The 25,289-nt window shown below is 39.9% G+C and overlaps 1 protein-coding gene across 1 annotated transcript in view; it reads right to left on the bottom strand.

Moving 5' to 3' along the window:
- LOC147115672 (uncharacterized) overlaps positions 1-24,834 on the bottom strand; it is a 34,515-nt gene extending 9,681 nt beyond the window's left edge. The window contains exons 1-2 of the mRNA XM_085990136.1: positions 20,137-24,834; positions 19,622-19,832 (exon numbers count right to left, since the gene is read on the bottom strand). Of these exons, the coding sequence (XP_085846262.1) occupies positions 19,622-19,832; positions 20,137-20,266 (341 nt within the window). The 5' untranslated portion in view covers positions 20,267-24,834. The remainder of the gene's footprint in view (positions 1-19,621; positions 19,833-20,136) is intronic.
- Positions 24,835-25,289: the final 455 nt, after the last annotated feature.

Below are 25,289 nucleotides of genomic sequence, written 5' to 3'. Positions count from 1 at the left end.
TTAAAAATCTGTAAACATAGATTTAATCCCAAAGAACCAAAGTCAACTATTTATTCACCTGTTACTACGAGATCTGGATGTCTTCAATAAATATCTCTGATATTAACCCAATGGGAGAGAATCACTCATTGGCACACGCATTCTGAAATATCAGTGTGCTATTCAACAGCTATTTTAATAAGAGGTTTGCAGTTATTAATAGGCGCCCATCTTATCTCTAGACACTAGATTTTGTACATATGTATACAGATGTTATTTTACAATCGTAATGACATATAACTTAATCTGAGGTGATGTTACTGTTGTACCCTATAAAAAAACGTCTTAGCCATCAGTGGAAGTGTTTCGTGCGTTAGAAAATCAATTTTCAATTACCAACGTTTCTTTATACCAATACAATAGATAGTGTCTGAAGAAGTCTTTTCTCTCCCAACTATTCCTGTTTTGATTTCTTTACTGGAATAGCCGCCCTGCCCTGATTTGCAACCTTACCTGTCTAACACTCAAACATTTCCAGCCACCTTTAGATTTTCAAATAAAGGCATGTTTTTAACCAACGCACAGTGCATGCCGAGTAGAATGTGCATTTAAGTTAATAAAACATGAACGTGACGCTAACGGGCATTACATTATTATTCTAGGACGTTTTACCATAACTGACAAACATTTCTAAATATTTGATACCAGATTTAAGTATGATATTTTTCCGTTCCCCCCATCAACAGCTGTCATTTTTATATAATTCAATATCGTATAAAACTATTAGATGGAACGAGTTAGAAATGATGACCAATGAAGACTGTGTTTCTCAAAATGTTACACAGCCACGAAGGGAGTATCTCCAGTGTATTCCTGAAGAATGGATCTGTTTTGCCTGGAAGTGTGTGACATTTCAACGCCCCTGACAATTAGCAACATCCCCATCTCAATTCGTAGCCGCAAGTCTCTTCAGACACAAGAACAATTGCCTCGGACCAAAAATAAATTATATATTCATAGTTTCCGAGTGTTCTGTGCGAGTGTTTTAAAACAAGTTCACCTTTGTTTTGATGTGAAGACTGTTACTGATTCTTATCACACGAAAGTACGAAACAAAGTGCAGTCCTACAGCATATCATCGCCAATATAAATAAAGGCATTTCCAGATTAACCTCTTTTAATATATATATATATAAAATGTTAATACAAACGTCAGTTGCAAGTTTTTATGAAGCACAATCTGTTTTCTGAGTTTCATTACTAAGTCAGTAGAAATCGCTGAAAATGGGTTGTTGACTAATATTCACATAATAGCAAAAAGGACACTGCATTTTTTCACCTCGAGTAGGAGTGGGCTTTATATAGGATCATTTGGTTCAAAATTAAATACAAATTGAAAAGAATAAAATACAAATTGAAATGTGATCTTTACAGTGATTAGGAAACGCACATTGAAATGGATGTAACAGGCAAACTGAACTGAAGAAAGCACGCCCAGACCGAATGCAGGTACCTGGAAGGAAAGTAGACATTTCCGGGAAGGATGCCGCTGGACCTCCTTTTGAAATGACATGTACACAAGGTAAGCTTTTGAAGAGCTACGTTGAAAAATCAGCCGGGCAGACACTTTGTGGTGTAAATCTAACAAAGTAAGCTTCCGAGTAGCTTCAAATGTGACTTTATCCAATGTTATATTGTTATATGTGCAAATTTTCCATAAACCCAACCTATTTACAGTCGTGTTCATGTCCCAAAATATTGTTAAACATAATTAAGAAAGCCATTAAACTGCAGTTGTTAATGAATAATTTTCGTCATAGGTATATCATTTTCTTCCAAATATTTGTAGTATTCTATCTACATTAACATTTGTTACTTCATTGCTGTCTCGGACAGGATAAAATCTAGAAGGGTGGAATAGCTAACCGCAAAAAAAGGTAGAAACAGACTCATTCACATTTCTAAGTGTCTTCCTGTGGTCTGTGCTGAAAATCAAACATACATTATGGTGCAAATGTGCATGCGTAACTTTGAATTATCCATCTGGTTAACTTTAAAGTACTTCTATTTAAACAAATCATCCTGTAACTGCATTTTATTTGATCCAGTGACCTCTGCTGGAAAATGAACGCGTGTGAATATCAGATAAGGACAGTATCAGGCTTGGATGTGATGTCCCCCATGGCAGAACCAGTCAACTAATACTCATGGGGGTAGATTTTAATTTTCTTTGGCGGGCGGAAAACTGGTGGTGGCGGATTGGCTGCCCGTTATCCACACCCCACACAATTTCCCTTTCTAGCGTAGTCGGTGAAAAAGAAAACCGGGCAGGGTGTATAACGGGTGGTCTTCCACTATTGCCAGTTTTTTGCCCTATGGTCAAGACTCACATGTGAAAATGGCCATGTCGGAGAGGTGTTGCAGGATGGTTCTGCCAATGGAATCATACTGCAGCATGAGTCAACAACTTCAGCAGAGGAGGGGAGAAAAAAATAGAAAATGGGTGTGCCAACTTCATTTTTATACAGTCCTCTTGGTTCACAGCATGCTCAGCTTCCCATCCCTGAAGTGAAAAATCAACTTAAGAAAAGTTTGTTTAAATATGATAAAGCATTTTTGAATATTCATGTAAGAAGTAATTATTCATGAAGAGATGACAGATGATAAGTCATGGGTGGATGGCACAGAAACAGTAATGTCTCTGCTTCTGAAATGCAGCAGAAACTAATGTAAAAAGAAACTACAGAAACTACTACAGTCAACATTCTATGGGGAAATCCTTCCTCAAAAATTACATAACTACATAGAAATGCCATAAATATACCACAAGAAAATCAGACAGCTAGGAGGATTTTTAAATAATTAATAAATGGGGGTACAGTTAATGGTTTTCAAGCTTTTTTTAGTAACACTAAAATAAATAGTTTGCAAATTTGCTTACATTTCTGAAGCAACAAAATTGGTTTATTACAATTTTATTACAAACTTTATTTATTATAAATTCACACTTGTGAATACGTAGTTTTGAGAACAGTCCAATTCAAAGAGATAGACAGCTGTGATTTGAATTCTTAATTTGTTAGTGGGTCAAAATATCTTTCAGATTGTTATTAATCTCTCAGTCCAGTCCTTCAAAGGGTTAGTTTGAAATACTCTGCCTAACTTAATTGATACCAATTAAGATTTCACAATGAAGTGTAGGTATTAGTGACATTCTCCCAGGAGATTTTAAAAGCCTTTCCTTTGAGATCCTTAAACTCACACGGCTTTGAGTTATACCATTTCACTGCAGTTCATCCAGTTACTATGACATTCAAATTTCACAAGGTGACATATTCATTTCAGTATGTGTTTTACTCATCTCAGCTTGTAATTTTCGTGCAAAATACACCTAAGCTCAAAATGACATATCTTTCAAATACAGCACATCATAACAACCAGATGTGATCTCAGTCAGAAGAGCTACTTGCTTAGAAAACAAATGGGTTGTTTTACAAGAATTAAATTAGATTAGATTAAAAGGCCAATAACTGAATCAGCACGTGAAAGTTCACGTGTAGAAGTTCAGTTCAATTTCTGTTAATTGTTTTATTCCTCTCAACAGCATTAACTCAAATTAACAGATAGCTGGATTTCACAAATATGCATTGCGTTGATTTTTATATTATTACTGCAGTGAAGGAAAGCATTAGCAGGAATTGAATTTGCGACATTCTATTCAAGATTTTAGCGGGCTTATTTTCCTGTCATCCTAGCTTATTAAGGCAACACCTTGCCTGGGAAGTCTCTTTCCCCTCCCTCACTCTCTGCTCCACCTTGGAACCCTTGTCTGAAATATTGTGATTTCCAAGCTAAGAAATATTTTAATCTAGCTAACTGGAGTACTGCACAAGTTCCCAAAAACATACTTCCTCCTAAAGATCTGCACCTGATGTTTTGTTTCTGTAGTATTTATTATGGCATCAATCAGGAGACATAGCAACATTGAAATGTTCAAACATAATGAAGAATGAGACATAGCAACATTGAAATATTCAAACATAATGAAGAATTATGCAAGTGATTTCCAAGTAATAAGCACACATAAGACAGACAATCCCTTCTACAGGTGACTGTTAATATTAAAAAAGAAAGGAAAACAGTTAATTTGTATGATCCTATACAATACATTTCCCTTACATGAGTATTTGAAGAAACCAGCTTCAGGATTGCTCACATTGATCTGTTTTACAGATTAAGCACTGAACACTTTAATCACATTAACTATCAAACAAGTTAAATCAATGATCAATTTAATCACATTAGATAACCTCTACAGCTATCTTTCACTGGAGTATACTAAATAATCCGTGGCAATTTATCTTAGTCTTTTCTTTATAATTGCTGCTACTAAACGATTGTCCATAACTCGGAAGATTGTATAGCACTATTTAAATTAAATTAGGGATGGATAATGTGATAGATTTCTATACTTAATCACACAAGAGGGGTGAAAGAGAAGCTAACTCGATTTGACATGGGGTGGGACAAAAGACTAATTACCACACTGAATTCATTAATAATGAAAGACAAACAATTAGATTTTAAGTCTTATTTAATGATTACATAATCAAAACTAAAATAGCTAGAGTACTTAGGATGATTTTTAAATGAACAATGTAAAGTATATTGGAGGAAAAAAAATTCCTGTGCCTGTTGAAACTGAAATGAATTTGCTACAATGTAACAATTCTGGTTCTTGACAGTTCTTAATTGTGTAATAAGTGCTTTGGGCTGAGTATTCTGCAGGTACAGATGGTGAAAGTAATTAGAATGGCCCCCAAACACTGTTGCATTGCGAAAGCATGACATATGAAACCTGTTCTCAATGCAAAGGTCAAGGTTTGCCAAACTGTTTCTCTACACTGCTGTTTCCAGGCCACCATCATAGATGTTTTTGCTTCACATAGAATGCAACGGCTGCAATGTGTGAAAGAGAAGGCTACAATCAATTTTGGAAGCATAATAATTACTAACATTCAAAATTTAGTTAATGGTTTAAAATCTTCCTTTCTGGCCTCTTCTAGGCATGCATTCATTAATGTGGTAGCATTCCTCACATAAAACTACTGTTCAGAAATAGAAATCTTGGTCTGAAATTTCCTCCGTGGGCACAACCCAGGAGTTAGACCCAAAAATGGGCCCATTCTGCCGATATCGTTACGCTCAAATTTCCTGCAAATCTCATTAGAATATACCCGAAGATAAAATGGGCGTAAATGGGTGAAAAGAATCGGGGCCCAAGGAAAGCTCAAAACTCACAGGATATATTTCTTCTTTAAGTCTAAAAATTAAAGTTTCAACTCATTCAACCATCATTCATGTACATTAAGCACACCATGTTTAAGAACCTGCAATTGGGGAAGTATTTCAATTTTTAATGTGACTTATACTTATGCCATAAAGATCCATTCAGAGGAACATAAAATAGAGTACAGGTCTCAGTGAGGATAAATGAAAAAGAAACGCTCTAAAAATTGCAATAAAACATGAGAGAAATGACTTTGTTTCCTGCTGCGCCTTAATGTCTGGTCCTAATTTGAAGAGAGCGTCTGAGCAAACTCAATTGCAGAAAACTTGCGTACAAGGCCCTGCAACGTGAAGTTGGGGCCATTATGTGTGGAGCTGCATTTGGGCAGTAGGATCAATAAACACTAAACGATAGATAAAAGAGCAAGATTTGGGCGCACTGTATTTACACCCAAAATTCCGCAATCTTTTAGGCCTATTGTATTTTGGCCCAAATTGCGTGTGTATCTGGGCGCAAATACACAGAAATTTCCTGGCCCTTGTATTTATAAATCATTGGATTTGGAACAAATGATACAATTAAAATATCTTGCTGAATTCATTTACATTAAACGACAAATGATGGCACACTCTTCTCATGAGAACAAGCTGACTGTTACAAGGGATTAAAAATAATGAAGCAATAAAAGTCAAAATGAAAGACTGCAGGAACTTACACAATGGGTTTTACTGACTCTCATCTCTTTCTCTTTTCACTGTCATTTTTTTCTAAAGTCATTATTAATTTTTGTTACATTTTTAGACTATATTTTTAGCTTATTGAAAGGAAGATATCACAAGCTCTCAGGTCAAGTACAGCACAGCCAGAGGCAGGGTAAAGCTCTCTCTAACCACTGGAATGAACTTATCCATTCACACATAAGCAATTCCTTATGATCTAACTGAATGAGATTGCTAATTGGTGTCAAAATAGGAGCAGTTTGTATTGTGGTCTGAGGCCCACTAGGAACTAAGTTGAGATTGTCCAAACTCATTTGACTTACCACCCTTAGAACTGACAAAGAGAAAAGACTCTCACTGGTTTGGGTTCGGGTTGCCAACCTTCCCGGATTGTCTTGGAGTCTCCAGGAGTTAAAGATTAATCTCCTGGACTCTGCTGCAAGCAACTCAGGAGAAAACTTAGAAGAGCCCAAAAACCAGTTTTTTCCATTGTCTTTGAACACATTTGTTTATTAGTTATAAAAATATTGGAGGTGGTAAAAAAGACTGTTTGACTAGATGAGGCAGTTGGAGGCAGGAGGTCATGTGATGAAATCTCCAGGAATATATCCAACCAGAGTTGGCAACCTTAGTCTGGTTTAGTGTCAAACCGAGGTTCCAGAGGTGAAAGTGATGTGTGCTAGCCCACTGCACCACTTACCAGCTCAATGGCCCATCATTTGCGATCAGCGGCGAAGCAAAGGCGCTTGCCGCTGGCCCCGAAGAAAGCTGCCCACTGAGATCTCACGATCTGTGGCGAGATGTTTGCCATTTTCGACGTGCAATTGATTTCAGCGCTCTGTAATGGGAATTCCCTAGTGCGATGCTGCTGTGATGTCAACAAGCTGTCTAAGAAGCCAATCACATTGCAGAATTCTTACAGACAGGAAACCAGAAATTGAGAAGCTGTTTTGATCCAGACTTTAAAAAAAATGTTACAGAGAGCGAAATAAAAATTGGGACTCTCACATAGGGATAATATCATTAAAAAAATTTAGAAACAAATTAAAAGTTTTTAAAAACTTTAATTTTTTATCATAATGGAGAAATTTGACACGCCACAAATATAAAAATTAGTTTTTCAGGGCCAAAATGTTGGTTTACAAGTCAATACGCTGTTAAAACCCCAGTTACACCTATTCCAACAAGGCTTAACATTTAATGGGGTATTTAACAGCAATATTACCGCGAAAAAGCCCAAGTATTTGTCAGTTTCACTGATTGCCGGCTATGGGGGTGGGGGCGTCCACAGTGCAGCCAGTGTTGGAGCAGTGAATGACTGACCGCAACTTTAGGATTTCCGCGTTTAGATGCATATGCACTATGTCCTGAAGAAGCAGTCAGTTTCAGAGGGGTAATGACGGCGATCGCTGTTAGTTCACTGTTATTACCCACCGCAAATTCTGCGCCAACGTTTTTCAAGACATCCATTAAAAAAAAATCTAATTATGTCTCTCCTCTTCTTCCCATACTCTCCCGAAGACAACTGATTTGTACCAGGGTATAATTGTACAGCTGCTGCCCTGGCCAATATTTATCCCTCAATCAACATAACAAGAACAGATTATCTGGTCATTATCACATTGCTGTTTGTGGGAGCTTGCTGTGCGCAAATTGGCTGTCGTGTTTCCCACATTACAACAGTGACTACACTCCAAAAAAAAAGTACTGGCTGTAAAGTGCTTTGAGACGTCCGGTGGTCATGAAAGGCACTATATAAATGTAAGTCTTTTTCTTTTCTGCTAACAGCCTTCCTATACTGGGGTTTGAACCAGGGCCTTCTTGGTCTATGGCTCAATATCAGACTAGGTGGTGCATTTATTTATTGAACCAATGGAGTAGCTGGATGCATTTATTTTAAACAATATGGTAGTCTTGTATTTTAAAAAATATTGCCTGGAAATTATAGTCGGAGGCTTGCTGCCTGCGAATGCCTCCGAACCACAAGAAAAGTACATACTTACCTGCTGCCTCTGGAGCTTCGGACTCTTACGGTCCTGGGCCTGAAGGCATACACCTGCGTAAAGGCCCATGAATCCCAGGGGCGCATGCGGTTCACAAGCGTCCCTGGGATCCCGTGGGCCAGGCCAACCAATGACAAAGGGGGATTCCTATGATGCTTATGGGGGATTCCATTTACGTACAGAATCCCCATAAGCATAATAAAAATCACTTAAAAAATACAATTTCACAACACTGAAATAAAAATAAATCATCACAGGTTCAAAATTAATTAAAATGCCATTTAATAAACATTTAAAATAAAAATTTACTTTTTGAAAAATAAATTTAAACATTTTTAACCGGGACAAAATTGTCCTAAACTAATTTTAAATGTAAATGAATGTTTAAATCATTAAAAAAAGTTTTAAACATTTATTTAAACCCTTACGCTGGCAAAAGAAGGCATTACGCCTGCTTTTACCAGGTGTAAGGGTTTGGTGGGTATTCGCTGGGCAGTAGTTGGGTAAATAGCCCAACTCTGCGCCAGCGAAAGTCAATTTCCAGTGGATGGGTGCAATCTGTCAAGGAGAAACTTGACAAATCGTAAGTTCCGGGTTTTCGCGCATGCACATCGCACATGGAAACCCAGGGCTTGCAGGGCACTTAGGATGGCGTACACTGTGCATACATCGTCATAGGCCCCGTAATATCCGGGCCATTATAATTTTCATCTGCTGCCTTCACATAAATGTACTAATTTCTTGCTATTCAATTTGATGCAAATAGCAACAGTACCCTGGAATGGCAACACAATCGGAATCTCTATAAAACTGCAACAGCACTCACTGCAAAGGGCAATTGATTTATCTTTGGGTAGCTGTATTACAAAATTGCTCAACCTGGATGCGTCACCAAAAAAAGTCATATTGGAACAAAAAAAGTATTGCTGTCACTTTTTCCCTGATCATTTTTTTGGTTGACGATCACAATGTGATTATAATAGAAATTCATTGTGTATGCATTTGCTGCAATTTCTGCTGCAACTTCCTGACCATGGCACAGAAGTTACTATGTTGTTGTGACAAAGTAACAGCAGTGACATAATCTAAATCAAATTGCAACCAATGTTTTTGTTTATTTCTTGGGATGTAGGTGACGCTGGCAAGACTGCATTTATTGATCATCCTTAGTTGCTCTGAGGTGGTGGTGGGTCTTCTTCCTGAACCGCTGCTGTCTTTGTGGTGATGGTACTCCCACATGGTACAAATGATTGAACGTTACTTAACTAGGACATTAATGGTTGTAGTATGCTGACCTTTGTGGCACATTCATTTGGTACACAGCAACAGCCATTTTCCATGAGTGGCCATCATACAATTCATTAGATGTACGTTTGAATTCAGCCAGTTTTTAAATATTGTGTTTCTTGGTGTTGCCCAGATCACAGGAAAACTTAAGAATTGAACTTTGACCTATACAGAATGCACTAAGATCACATTTCTGAACTAAAGGAGTTTCAACTGGTAGAGAAAAAGAGAATGCAATTGTAAACATTGTACTGTCCACAATGTTGCCAAAATGCAACCTTTAACTTTTGATCGTAAGTACAGAAATCATCCCCACCCCAGCCAGATGCATAAAAATGTGTATGAATCTACAAGCTGTGCACCAGAGCTTAAAGTGTATCAACAATTATTTAAAATAATCTACTTCTGTAATTCATTGGATATAAAGCACTTTAGGACGTCACAAGTTCGTGATAAGATGTTATATAAATGCAAGTATTGTTTTTAGTAGGTTATTGATATCAGAGGAATGAGCCTTGGTTCAGTAGTAGAATTCCCAGCTCTGAGTCAGATGGTTAAGGGTTCGATACCTAGTCAAGACAATCCTGGTAAGGAGAGATGAGATTCTTAGCCTCTGATTACTGGGTTAACATCCAGCAGGGTACTCATGTCTGATGAGAGCGGAGTAGAGACCCCCATCACATCTAGCCGGTTCTCCTGGTAGGGAGTTGTGAGTCAGGCTTACAGCCTATCCACATAAAAAGGGACTCTGTTACGGAAACAACCCAGAGCACAATTTGGATGTAAAGCAGTGGAAGAAATGGGTTGCCTGATGTGTCGTTAGGTACAGAAGACAAGAAGATTGAGATCAGAATTGAATGGTAAATTGAATTTTTTGTAAACGCAAGGTTTAAATACAAATTTCCTCGTGTTTCAGATTGACTTTTCCAACACTCCTGAGATTTGACCTTTGACTTATGACATACAGTGTTGGAGAAGCAGCTCCGTCTGTCACAGCATCCATCTGCTTTTCCCCCATTTCATTCATAGTTTTCACTGAACCTATGTGTTTTTTCAAGATTTTTTTGTATTGACTACAGCGCCCATATGTTTATTTATTCCTTTGTATTTAACAGTGCGCCTATTCTTTTGTCCTGGCGAGGCATGGGTTTAAGAGATATAAATATAATTATCAGCAAAGGTGATCAACTGCTGTGTAGAGCATGATGGTTCCTGAATTGCTGATACTATGGAAAAGGCATGCCAAGGAAGCTAACTTGTCAAGAATGAATACACTGGGATGTAAGCTTAGACAGAAATTCTCGGAACTGGAGAAGGCAGAAACCTTGCAGGACCTTTTCTCAGGACAATAAATAGACACATGTTACAACATAGTCTGTGGAAGGAAAGGCTTGATAGGCCAAATGGTCTTTCATCGTTTCATACTTTCTTGTGCATTATTCCTCTCTCCTTTATCATATTAAATTAATCTGCTATGCCTATCACTCTGAACCTTGCTAAATCTCGAGCACTTTTCAGCTTTTTGGCACGCAAATGTGAATCCACCTCTTCTGAACTCATCATCAGTAATTGGTCCACTTCTCTTGGACTGACCAGGCTGAATCTTTTACTGCCCTGATGATCTTGAGCAATTCGTCCATCAGCTTATCCCATATCTCTGATTAACTCACTCACTCAAATAATCTGCTAGCTATTTTCCTCACTTCCAATCCTAATTCTTACACTGTATCTGTCTCCTCACCATTTGCCTCTTGACCAATGTCTCATAGCTGTCTCCTGCAGAATTCTCTGGAACAAATCACAATCTATGATCCAGTCCAACATTATTTGGCACTGTAATTCAGGCGACTGGGATAGTCTTCAAAAATTCTTTGTTGCTCCACCTTGGTCAAACTTCTACCTTTACTCTCGTGACCCTGTTATTTGTGCCAGTGAAGTAAATTATATTATTTTAGCTGGCACACAAGGTTTCATACTCCACTCTTCCTTTTCTGTTGATCTGATACTGTATCTTGCTTCAATCATATTTGCTGCTCTGCTATGTCTCATAAAAATGCATATTGTACTTGGCATCTTGATCAATTCAAAGCATTCTGGGCCAATTTTATGTTTACTTGCAACTTCTGTAAATCCTTGATTAAAGCTCCTAAATGGAAAAGAAGCATCCACTATTATCTTCCTGTCTCTCAGCAGCTGCTTCATCTGGTTCCTTGCCAACGCTAATTCTTGTAACTTCTGTGAATCCTCCTTCCCATCCTCTTCTATACCGAAGGTGCAGTTGCTAGCTCTGCTACAGATAAAGCTGTCCTTTTTGGCTCACTTTTATCTTTCAACTCAAATTGTGATACCTTGCCAAAAAACCTCCCTCCAATGTTCCATTCTGTTATGAACAACATCAAGTTTTATCTCTGTCAGGTCTGTCAGCTTGTCTACTCTCTGGACTCCAATAAGAGCTATGGTCCTGACAGCATCCTTCCCATGACCCTCAAGATGTGTGTCTTCAAATTTATCCCCATCTTATGCCATTTTCTCAATCAGTTTTTCTTTTCCTTGTAAATTTGTTCATATTTACCCAATCCCTCAGAAAGGTACTACCTCTTACTACCGTCACATTATCCTTACATTAGTACATTCTAAAGTTATAGAAGCTGCTACTAATTCCCAAATTATCCATCATCTTGAAAGTTCTGGACTAACCAATGATCACGAGTATGGTTTTCAGTATGTTCATGTCACTGGTGGCCTTGTATGCCTACATTATGCATGTCTAGAACTGTGCTCTTGAACACTTTGGTCTGACACAAGTTCTCACTAAAGCTATACTCATCATTTAGTTTTGCTCTCAAATTGTTTCATCTGTGGTGTAGTTAATGGATCATCCTCTGATTCTTTCTGCATCTCTATAATTGCTACATAACCAGGCCTATGTAACTTGAGTTTTCCCCTGTGTCCATTTGCATGTGCATTTTGGCTGCCGTTCTGTACACTTCTATTTTCACTTCTTTCTCTTCTCTCTATCCCTCTCCTGTTGCCATGCCACCTTTCGCCTCTCCCCTCTCGGATACTCTGCCCTCCCAAATCCCTACTCCAATCCTTCATTGCTCTTTGACTTTCCTACTCTCCTGCTGCCGTCCCAGGCTTGACTCCCTCTTAGATAAGCCTACAGCTTCCCTCTGTGCCTCTCTTGCATCCTCCAAAGAGCCCACCATGGCACTCATCGCTGTCTCCTCACGAGTAGCAACCCCAACTATCCTATCCTACTTTCTCACCGACCTTCCCGCCCATGGGGGGCTAACCTTGACAATCTCCTCCCCGTCCAACTCACCCCTCCAAGCGCTGACCCTGTGGATGCTGGCACTGGATTAGCCATCACCGACCCTCTCCGCATCTCCCACCAGAATGTCCGTTCACTTGTGAACAAGGTCCTTGCCATCCATGAGCTTATCCCGGATGATTGCATCGACATCATGGCCCTGACGGAAACTTGGCTGAAGGGTGATGACACCTTACCCTTAAAAGAAGCCTCCCCGCCTGGCTATACATTCCACCACTTGCCCCGCTCAGACCGCCATGGTGGCGGTGTGGCTCATCACCAAATCACACCTTGGTCTGTCCCCCTAATCCTCTGGCACTTTCTCCTCCTTTGAGCATCTCACCTTGTTCTACCCCTCTCACCTCTCATTTAAAATTCTCGTACTCTGCCGCCCACTCAAGTACGCGAAAAATGTTATCATCAAGATATCTTCACTGTTTTCCTCCCACAGCCTCTGCACCGAACGACTTCTCATCCTCGGTGATTGCAACCTCCATCTCAATTCATCATGCTCTCTCTCCTCTGAGTTCACTAGCCTCCTATCCTCCCTCCATGTAAATTTCCCAGACCATATTCACGGCCACTCCCTTGACCTTGCCATCTCATGTGGCCTCACTACCCCCACTGTGTCAGTCACAGATAAGGCCATCTCTGACCACTTCCTTGTATCGCTCTCCACCCACATCCCCCTTCCCCCACCCAAGCCTACTTCCTTCTGTGTCTGCCCCTGGAAAATTCTCTCTTCCCAACTCTCTTACAACTGCACTTGCGAAATCTCAACTGTCCAGCCTTTGGCCTTCCATTCACCATGACATTTCTACAGCTACCAATCTGCTCAACCACACCCTCACCACCACCTTTGATGCCATAGTCCCTATTAAAACCATTACTCTCTCTCACCCTGGCCGTTCCCCCTGGTACAGCCCTCATCTTTGCTCCCTCAAGTACAAGGGCCGCAGACTTGAACGGATATGGCGGATAACTGGTTTAGCCATTCACCGCATTATCGGGTCCTACTCTTGTCTGCCAAAACTGCTCACTAATCCAGGATTATTCTGGAATGCAAAGATAACCTCTGGCTACTATTCTCTACTGCTAACCTTCTTCCTAAACCCCTCTCCCCTGTCTCCTCCACCCTCACCTCCAACAACAAGTGCGAGGAGCTCATGGACATCTTTGTCTCTAAGATTGAGACCATCCGATCAGCTGCCTCTGCTACTTCCCTTCCCTTCCCCTAGCCCACCAGGCCAAACTTCCTCTAGCTCTGAACTCACATCTTTCTCCGGTTTCTCTCCGATCTCCCCTCTTGACCTCGCCATGCTCATCTTGTCCATGAGACCCACTTTCTGCTCCCTCGACCCTATTCCCACTAAACTGCTGACCACCCAACTCCCATGTTGGCTCCCATGTTAACTAATATTGTTAACGGTTGTCTCTCCTCAGGTACTCCTTCAATTCTGCCATCATCACCCCTCTCCTCAAAAAACAACCCTTGACAACTCCGTCCATGCAAACTACCGCCCCATTCCCCATAACCCTGAAAATGAGTCCTTTTCAAGTACATGTCCAATTGCTTAAATCTGGAAACAGACCACCACCATCTGTGGGTTTGGATGACAACAGACTAGAGGTGCCAATGTATGATTTGGTCATGCTATCAGCATGAATTTAGTAATAAATTTGTGTTATAAATTCTCTCTTTCTTTGTTTTCTTGTTATAAATGCAAAATAATGAACATGCAAATAAATAAAAGAGATGAATGAGGGAACATATTGAGCTGCTTTTTCGTATGTATACATTATAGGTTAAGTCTTATTCCTGTTAACTAAAATCTATCTGAAACGGAAAAATCAAATGAGAACTTTAATTTTATACCTTTTTGATTTTTTTTCTGTTCATGTCACCATTCAATTGTTATCAGTAACCTACGGAAATCAATAAAGTAGGTAAACGATGAGGTACTTTAAGTTACTAGACATTGTGAAGTTACTTTTACTCAACAAAATGGTGCTGCATCATTAAGGTTTAATTAGCTTCTGGAGGCCAAAAAGAGGAATGTTTCCAGTTCTGTTCTGGCTGTACCAGAAGTGAAATATGTACTTGGGACAGTTGAACTGGCTTTACAAAATATTTTAACAATTATTTTGGGAAGCATACATGGATCATCTCATAATGTAACAGCATGTTAATGTAATACACTAACCCATCATTATGTGATGCATTATGGATGCACAACCTAGACGCCAAACCAGAATGACACCAGCAAGGGTCGGCGAGAAGCAGGAACAGTTCATGATGGTTATAATCAATCTATGTTCTTCAGTCCATAATGTGCAATAGAATCAGAAACTAAACTGCAATGCCTACTACACCAAGCTCACACAAAACATCAATATCAAATTTTGATTTTTCAACTTATTTTTCAATTTTATGGATTAATGTTATTCATTAGAGTGAGTATCTTTGCAGCTGGAACATCATATATTGCATGCGATGCTAGTCAGCAACACTGATGAGCTTTCTCTGCATTAACTCCTCAGTAAAGCTTAAATTAAGTAACCTTTACTACACTGGTCATTCAATGCTTTCAAGTACTCTTTGCATCACCAGTGGGTGTTGTTAGTACTAAAAATATCAAATAGGCAGCTTGGTGAATGGGTGGGTTGAGTTATCTCTTGCATTTTCTGATCACTGTCTAGCTGTTTGTCCAGGAGAACATCGTGAACCAACCAGAAGACTGCTGCAAAAAGGAAAAAAAAACCTTTTTCCAGATATCCAAGTATTTGTGTTATACCAGTGTCATCAATGCTAATTCCCAAAGGCAGGAAGTCAGTTTCATTTCTGACACTGAAATTGTAGTGCTTCTGTAGACAGATCGCATCTGTGTTCCAGTATGTTTGCGTTGATAAAAAATATGGTGAATAGTGAAACACCTGACAAACTATACGCCTCTTATCGCTTCCACTATTTTTTAGTGTTCCCTTCTAAATGTAAAGCTGGTACCAAACAAGCTGAAACTCATGTATGGCTCAGGTTGTACACATTCACAGTTACTGTTCCTGCTGAGTCCTGTACACCATCAAAAATATTTATGCAAAGCTCTGACTAAATGAATCCCATGTATGAATACATATGTGAAATTGATCAAATAACTTGATCCTTTTACATTGCAACAGACAGCATTGCCTTGTACTGAACAGGTTTATTTTCCCCCTAAGGAAAGCTGTTTAATTTTCTTTACAAAAAACAGTATTTCAGAATTTTTGGATACAATGAATAATCACGCAAATAAGAAAGAGTGAATAAAATAGTTTTAGCACGCCAATGAGCCTTTATGGAAAAATATAAGTATAATCCAGCCTCAATTGAGTAAACAAAGGTTAAACTCTGCCATGCAACTTAGATGTATGTAACTCCCAGCTGTAAGTCTCTTTCATATCCAATTATTTTCAATATTAAAATTAAAGTTTATATTAAATTCAGACATGTGGAAATTAAAGTTGTGTTCAAACCACTCATCTAAAAAACTTGCCTGAATGTGAGATTAATTATCATCCTAGCTAAATTATACCAGTCAATAGTTATGAGTCATTTTACCTCACCATTGACTATGAATGAGTTGGAAATCCAGACCGGATTGATTCCCTCTGCTTCCTAGTGTAGATGAAAAGTCTCGCTACAACATTAGAAAGGGTTTTTACCACTGGCGAAGAGTGTGGGGAGGTGTCACAACCATTTTAACTGGAGAAGAGCCACAAAGCATACCAAAAATAGTGAGGAACCAAGGGGCGAATGAGAGTGAGGAACTTAAAGTAATTAATATCAGTAGAGAAAAGCTACTTGAGAAACTAATGGGAGTAAAAGTCGATAAATCCCCATGATGGCCTATATCCTAGGGTTCTAAAAGAGGTGGCTGCATTGATTGTGATCTTCCCCAAATTCCCTAGATTCCCGAATGGTCCCAGCAAATTGGAAGGTAGTAAGAGTAACCCCGCTATTCAAGAAAGGAGGGAGAGAGAAAACAGGGATCTACAGGCCAGTTAGCCTGACATCAGTCATTGGGAAAATGCTGGAATCCATTATTAAGGAACTGGTAGCAAGGCACTTAAAAAAATCATAATATGAATAGGCAAAGTCAACATGGTTTTATGAAAGGAAAATCGTGTTTAACAAATTTATTAGAGTTCTTTGAGGATGTAACTAACAGGGAAGATAAAGGGGAACCATTGGATGTAGTATATTTGGATTTCCAAAAGGCATCAATAAGGTGCCACATAAAAGGTTGTTAAGATAGATTAGGGCTCACGGGGTTGGGGGTAATATATTAGCATTGATAGAGGATTGGTTAATGGACAGAAAACAGAGTAGGGATAAACGGGTCATTTTCTGGTTAGCAGGCTGTGACTAGTGGGGTGCCGCAAGGATCAGTGCTTGGGCCTCAGCTATTTACAATCTATACTGGTGACTTGGATGAAGGGACTAAGTGCAATGTATCCAAGTTTGCTGCTGATGCAAAGCTAGGTGGGAAAGTAAGCTGTGAGGAAGACTCAAAGAGCCGGCAAAGGAAATATAAACCGGTTAAGTGAATGGGCAATAAAATGGCAGATGGAGTATAATGTGGGGAAATGTGAGGTTATTCACTTTGGTCGGAAGAATAGAAAAACGGAATATTTTTTAAATGGTGAGAATCTATTAAATGTTGGTGTTTAGAGAGATTTAGATGTTCTTGTACAGGAAACACAGAAACTTAGCATGCAGGTACAGCAGCAAGCCATTAGGAAGGCAAATGGCATGTTGGCCTTTATTGCAAGGGGGTTGGAGTACAAGAATAAGGAAGTCTTATTACAATTGTACAGGGCTTTGTACAGGTGAGACTGCACCAGGAGTACTGTGCACAGTTTTGGTCTCCTTATCTGAGGAAGGACATATTTGCCTTGGAGGCACTGCGACGAAGGTTTATTAGATTGATCCCTGGGATGAGAGGGTTGTCCTATGAGGAGAGATTGAGTAGATTGGGCCTATACTCTCTGGAGTTTAGAAGAATGAGAGGTGATCGCATTGAAACATATAAGATTCTGATGGGGATTGACAGGGTAGTTGCTGAGAGGTTGTTTCATCTGTCTGGAAAGTTTAGGACTAGGGGCCACAGTCTCAGGATAAGGGGTCGGCCATTTAAGACTGAGATGAGGAGGAACTTCTTCACTCAGAGGGTTGTGAATCTTTGGAATTCTCTGCCCCAAAGGGCTGTGGATGCTGAGTCTTTGAGTATATTCAAGGCTGAGATAGATAGATCTTTGGACTTTAGGGGAATCAAGGGATATGGAGATTCGGCGGGAAAGTGGAGTTGAGGTCGAAGATCAGCCATGATGTTATTGAATGGCAGAGCAGGCTTGAGGGGCTGTATGGCCTACTCCTGCTCCTAATTCTTATGATTTTATCTAATGGTGGGTCTCCATGGGAGCTAAAATAATTGGTAACAATTAAAATATGCTATAGAAGGTAGTAAATACTGTTTTATATGTAGACTTTTTAAAGATACGAGGGGGCTATTTTTCACATAAAGCATTCCTCCTAGCCTTTCCTTCTTAACACTCCCCAAGGAAAATTAGAAATTAGAATGTTATTCCCCATAAAAAAAGAGCTGGCTAAATATCAGGTTAAGAATTGGATAAAAAGTTATAAGGATAAGAACAAGCTAAGATGATCAAGTACTTGACAGAACATGATAGCTGTATGCTGCTGGGGCAATTAAATAGTCAATTGTGGAATGCAACTGGTCAATTGACTGAAGGTTGTAATGTTTGATATCTCTGAGTCACTTAAGATTACTTTGGGTTAGTGAGAAATTTCACAGTTCTATCTTTTTCAAAGTTGTACATCTGGTTATTCATTAAGAGATTAATAAATGAGTTAAATATCTTGAGGGCAAAGTATAGAAACTCTGCGGAAGGAGTGGGTTTGATGATTAATTAAGAGCATCAAAAAATAAATTGGCACAACATTAAAACATATTAACTTGAGTGCAATTTTTCAAACACTATGTTGATACTAACATGTTAAATATGCCTAATAGCACGGTTTGAACTGGCACAAGCCAAAACACCCTCAACATTAATATATGCATGAGAAGAGGACCTGGAAAGCAAAAGAATGTCACATGTGACTGAACAATCTGGTTACATCCAGGATGGTGAACAGACAACATATTGAAGAATCAACTCTAATTATAAAATGGGGCTGAAAGATTTGTGTCGAGTGGGCAAAGATGACACTGAATGCATAAATGAGAAAAATAATTGGCTTTTACTTCAACAGCTAGAAAATATTACAGGCTGCAAAATATCAATATTGAGCATAAATGTAATGTCTAATTAATTGTCTAAAATAGTAGCCTTAAATGACTAAATCATATACACAAAAATAGTAACTCCAATGTCTGCAATACTATACTAATTTAGCACACACATTACACAAAGATGAACAGTGAAGAAAAAACAATATTGTAAAATCAATTTTGGTAGTACATACATGACTACAGGACTAATATTTGATTATTTTTATTTACTGATTTCAGAAATGGATGGTTGAGCTTTGGAAGGGCTGTCCATTGAAAGATACATCCCAGTGTGGTATTTTGGATTGGAGGGAGCCATCTCAGCTACAGGAAGGTAGATACTAACCTCAGAAGAAATGCCTTCAGAAAACTGAGAGCTTTCAATGGATATATCCTAGTGCAATACAAAGGAGCATGGCTGGTTTCACAGCAGACTGCTACACATGAACTAGTCTATTCGACCAAACTGTTACTACTCCAATTGCATAATACTGTTTGGTCTCACCATGTCAGTGTGTTATCAGATTGCACACTGACAGAGATTGTCAATGGCCTGCTGAAGCAGGCATTCCTCCTCTACAAGGCTCTGAGATATTGTGAGGGGAGAAGTTGTGACCCAAAAGTCAGCAGTTGCCTTCTGCTGCTGATATGCTACCTTAAGTTCTGCATTGGACCCTCCTGCATGTTTGTGTTACCTCAGAGAAGATCCTGGGTGGATCTGGTGACAGGTAATACAGCTCCAGCCATCGGGTAGCATATTATGTACTCCCTTCCGGGTTAACAACTGTGCAGTGGCTGTTGACTTCTCACCAGTGGATTTCCCAACTTCCTGTGACTTGTTTCTGTCCTGAACTTTGGGTATGACTTTCTGGATGAATGCAATCGAGCTAGACGAAAATAGCTTCTCTGTGGAGACAAAAAGGATATAATTTATTTCACAGAGCTCTTGAATATTTAAAAATTGCATTCTGAAAAGTGCAATACATTTTCCTATTAATATAAAATTAGATGCCATAAGGGAAGAGTTAGTTACTGTAAGGAAGAGCTTTAATAGGCTAAATGGCCTTTTCTCATCACTGATTTACTTATTTTCTCATTACTTTTCAATCTGTTATTATTATACTTCTTAACGTATGCATTATGCCCACTGTTTTCAATTATAGTTATTGTACCTGAGTGATTATTTACGAGAGACAAAAATTATACTTACCAGTCTGTTGGGACTCTGAGACTAAGGTTTCCTCTTCAGGGACTAAGTTGAAATGCTTTGAGATGGTTTCCTCCAACCATGCAAAAATGTTCTTCGGTGGAACTGAGCCTCTTCTGTGTACTTTAGTCATTTGAGTACTTAAGTAAATATTTCTTGCCACCTTTGAAGGCTGTTAATGCATTCTTGCAGTCCCATGGGATTCAGTGAAATTTAGACATTTTAATCACTTTTTTCTGAAAATTATGGTTTGTGAATAATTCCACTCTTCTGGATAGATAATGTTGCTGCATTCTGAAAATGGCATCTTTATATTTTTAAAACTATTTGACTGATATAAACAATTCATATTCTGTGAAATGAGTTTGTTCCTGTTAGCTTCTAAACTCCATTTTGCTCCGGTGTCGTGTCACAGACATCAAGTATTTTGCTGAGAATTGAAACTGCCAGCTAATTTCTGATTGGCCATTCTAATTTCCAGCTGGTGGCATATTGAGCTGCTGCAGTTTGGAAGCTGCAGCACCGTTTTGGGTACTGGGTGAAGGAGCGCAGAACTGTCTAAAGCAGGGGTCCACGGGAAGGTTTGAAGGGGTCCGCCAGTGGCTCCCTGTCTCCAACGCGCAGACAATTTAAAGTTGATGTAATGCCGATCCCCGAAAGTTGCAGTATCCAGGGCACAAAGTTTCACCTCTCACCCACAAGTCACCGATCAACACCAGCACAGAAACACTTTAGTCTCCGGCCCCCCACACAGATCGTGAGGAGCTGGAAACCGTCACTTGGCCCCAGAGGCTCATGGTCACTGGTCCGCCGTGTTGCCAAGGAGATGGCGTCCAGTCTCAGCGGGTGCGTTCCGCTCAGCTCGTTAGTAACCAACAAGGGGAGAAGCGAAAGCTGGTACGGCCCTCAACACCATCGGTCTCATCAGCACTCCATCGGCTCCAGTGAATCTTTACCAACCTTCGTGACTGTGTATTAACTTCAGTATAACTCTATCAACCTCAGTGATAGTCTACTAACTTAAGTAGAACTCTACCAACCTCAGTCTCAACTTCATGATAATTAAGTAAGTAAAACAAAAATAATAAATATATATGTTTAGTTGTATAACTAATTTTATACAGAAAAAATACTTGTTTTGTGTTACAGGTGGGTCCATGGATTTTTTATAACACAGGAGGGGGGCTTCAGAAGCAAAAAGGTTGAGAAACCCTGGTCTAAATGGCCTTAATATTATCCCATAGCTTTTCTTTGCACATGGCAGTGACAAAATCCAGGAGGTTAATTGTTTTTTGGAATCCATACAAACCAATTTCATTTCATTTGCATTCTTACCTATCCAGTCGTAGCCAGAGAATCACTTGCAATGGCTTCTCTTCCTGCTCCCGCACCGTTACCTCTGGTATCCCCAAGGATCTATCCTTGGGCCCCCTCCTGTTTTGAATCTACATGCTGCCTCTTGGTGACATCATCCGAAAACACAGTGTCAGTTTCCACATGAATGCTGACGACACCCAGCTCTACCTCACCACCTTTTCTCTTGACAACTCCGCTGTCTCTAAATTGTCTGATTGCTTGTCCGACATTCAGTACTGGATGAGCAGAAATTTCCTCCAACTACATATTGGGAAGACTAAAGCCATTGTCTTCAGTCCCCACCACAAACTCCGTTCCCTAGCCACGACTCCATCTCTCTCCCTGGCAACTGTCCAAGGCTGAACCAGATTGTTCGCAACTTTGGTGTCATATTTGACCCCAAGATGAGCATCCAGCCACATAGCAAACCATCACTAAGACTGCCTATTTCCACCTCCGTAACATCGCCCGATTCCGCCCCTGCCTCCACTCATCTGCTGCTGAAACCTTCATCCATGCCTTTGTTATCTCTAGACTTGACTATTCCAACGCACTCCTGGCTGGCCTCCCACATTCTACCCTCTGAAAACTCGAGGTCATCCAAAACTCTGCTGCCCATGTTTTAACTCACACCAAGTCCTGTTCCCCCATTACCCCTGTGCTCGCTGACCTACATTGGCTCCCAGTTAAGCAACGCCTCGATTTTAAAATCCTCATCCTTGTTTTCAAATCCCTCCATGGCCTCACCCCTCCCTATCTCTGTAACCTCCTACAGCCCTACAACCCTCAGATATCTGTACTCCTCCAATTCTGGCCTCTTGAGCATCCCCGATTTTAATCGCTCCAACATTGGTGGCCGTGCCTTCAGCTGCCAAGCCCTTAAGCTCTTAGATTCCCTCCCTAAACATCTCCACCTCTCTACCTCTCTTTCCTCCTTTACGACACTCCTGAAAACCTTTCTCTTTAACCAAGCTTTTGGTCATCTGCCCTAATATCTCTTTATGTGGCTCGGTATCAAACATGGTTTGAGAACGCTCCTGTGAAGTGCCTTGGGATGGTTTACTACGTTAAAGACGCTATATAAATACAAGTTACTGTTGTTGTTGTTGTTGCAATGAAGCCTGGCAGGGATATCATGAAATATTTAATTGCATTATGCCCTATATCTAATTCAACGAATGTACTCTTAATAATATAGTAATTTCTCCGTGCAATATTTTTTAACTTATTCTACTTGCTGTTAGTCTAAGACACTTTCTCCCTACAGGACCATAGCCAAAGCAAGATGAGTAGTTCTCACTCTGTTGGCTGCACTCTCCACAGTGTAAAAACCAGCTGGAGAATCCATGGTATTGTAGATTCAGAATGATATGGGTCCATTGGGCTAATGTCACTCATTTCAGTATTGTAAATGTGGGAAGCCAGCACCCTGTAAACACTAACCAATCTGATTGAAACTGTCAGTAAAGAGCTATGGATGTTTTGAAAACAAAAGCAAAAAGTAAAATCTCACACATCAAATTTATTGTTAGAATTCTTTTGCTGTGTTTTATTATCTCTCCTTGGGGCTTGTTCAGACTGTAATTACACCCACAGTTTGTATTTAATTTTAAACTTCTTTTCTTGGTATTAGCCCCCAAGTTACAGGTTGCCACTGGTTACAGTGTCTGTGATTTGTTGTGACTTCTTTTGATCCCGACAGTGGCTATGAGGTGATTTGTTGTAAAAAGGAACATTTTCTGAAATAGTGGGGGAGATTTTGAGGCCTTCTGTCCAGCATAAACAGGGAAGTATCGCCCCGAACATTATGGGGTATGACTTCCGTAATCATTCCCGCCAGTGGTGCAACTATCTCTCTCTTTCCCAACGCTGGGCAGCTGGAGAGCCTGCCTGAGTCAGGTGGTGGGTCCTTTTAATATGCAAATATGAACATAAGAACATAAGAAACAGGAGCAGGAGTAGGTCAATCGGCCCCTCGAGCCTGCTCCGCCATTCAATAAGATCATGGCCGATCCAATCTTGTCCTCAACACAACTTTCCCGCTCTCTCCCCGTACCCCTTGACTCCCTGGTAGTTCAAATGTCTGTCAATCTCCGCCATGAATATATTCAATGACTCCGCCTCCACAGCTCTCTGGGGTAGAGAATTCCAAAGATGCACGACCCTCAGAGAAGAAATTCCTCCTCATCTCCGTCTTAAATGGGGGACCCTTTATTCTGAAACGATACCCCTAGTTCTAGATACCCTCACTAGGGGAAACATCCTCTCTGTGTCTACCCTGTCAATTCCCCTCAGAATCTTATATGTTTCAATAAGATCACCTCTCATTCTTCTAAACTCCAATGAGTATAGGCCCAACCTGCTCAACGTTTTGTCATACGTCAACCCCTTCATCCCAGGATATGATGAACATAGGACCCCAAAAACGATTTTAGGACAGTACTGGGTAGATCATTTTGCCTTGCACAGACCGCAAAGTATCAGCCGGTGCTCCAGCCTCAGTGCTGCCCAGCAGGTAAATTGTAATTTACTTTTGGCACGACAGGGGCTCCACAAAACCAACCTGGGCAGGCTGTCCTGAGATGCTTGTCTTCAGCCTGCAGCTTGCCAAACCCATGCTAACCAGACCTTGCCTTCAAAATGGACTGGGCTTTCCGTCTCACCAGCTGGCCACCTGAAACCCGCCTACAGTCAATATCTACCCCAGTATCTAACAATGTTAGAATCCAGTTAGTGATCCCAGTTCTGACGAAAGGTCATTGACCTGAAACGTTAACTCTTTTTCTCTCTTCACAGATGCTGCCTGACCTGCTGAGTATCTCCAGCATTTTCTGTTTTTATTTCTGATTTCCAGCATCTGCAGTATTTTCTTTTAGTGTTAATGTTACACATGAGTTTCACTAAACTTTTCTAATCTACATTTAAACTTTCAAATTTACACTGTGGTCTGATGTTGAAATCTATGCCTTTCTCACCTCCAGACTTCACTATCCTCATATTCTCCAGGCCAACCCTCCCATTCTCCACCCTCCATAAACTTTAACTCATCAAAAACTCTGCTGCCCCAGTCTTATCCCATAGCAAGTCCTGCTCACCTAGCACCCCTGTCCTTGCTGACCTTCATGAGCTCCCAGTTACCCAGTACCTGAAATTTAAAATTCTCATCCTCGTCCTTAAGTCCCTTCATGGCCACGCCCTTCTCTTTCTCTGTAACCTCTTCCACAAATGGTGATAGCAGCAGTAGTAATAGTAATAGGTCAACATAAACTGCACCCAATGCCAAATATAGAACAGGGGGACAGTTGGGCACCGAGAGGCCAAGACAGGTGCAATGATGAACAACAATAACTTGTATTTATATAGCACCTTTAACATAATAAAGACCATTCAATAAAAGGACCAAAGAACTGTCTCACACTAGCCAAGTGAGCTATAGCAGTGGCATGACGATGATTGACACACTTGGCACAACTCTGTCCCCATAAAAGAGTTATTTTATCATTTACTAAATGCAAATAAAATAAAAACATTGAACACATGTTAGAAGTTCCAAGGATAGTAGCAATAAGACAGAGCGATGGTATCAAAGCCAGTGACTAGTAACCCTTTTACCCTCAGCTCAATTACCCAGCCATGTCCTCACAACAAATACACTGGAAAAGTCAGTGATGCTTACAAAACTGGCCCCACAAAGAGAACATTGATAGAGAAGGTTTTTTAGAAGGGTTGTTTTTTGAATGCTAAGTGTTATAGCAAGAAATAAAGTACAAAAACATAAATGCCACTGTAAATCTATTGAG

The sequence above is a fragment of the Somniosus microcephalus genome, chromosome 6 (assembly GCF_052327205.1).
Source record: "Somniosus microcephalus isolate GS21.2 chromosome 6, FLI_Smic_1.0, whole genome shotgun sequence".
Lineage (NCBI taxonomy): Eukaryota > Metazoa > Chordata > Chondrichthyes > Squaliformes > Somniosidae > Somniosus > Somniosus microcephalus.
This window is presented reverse-complemented; position numbering and strand designations above follow the sequence as displayed.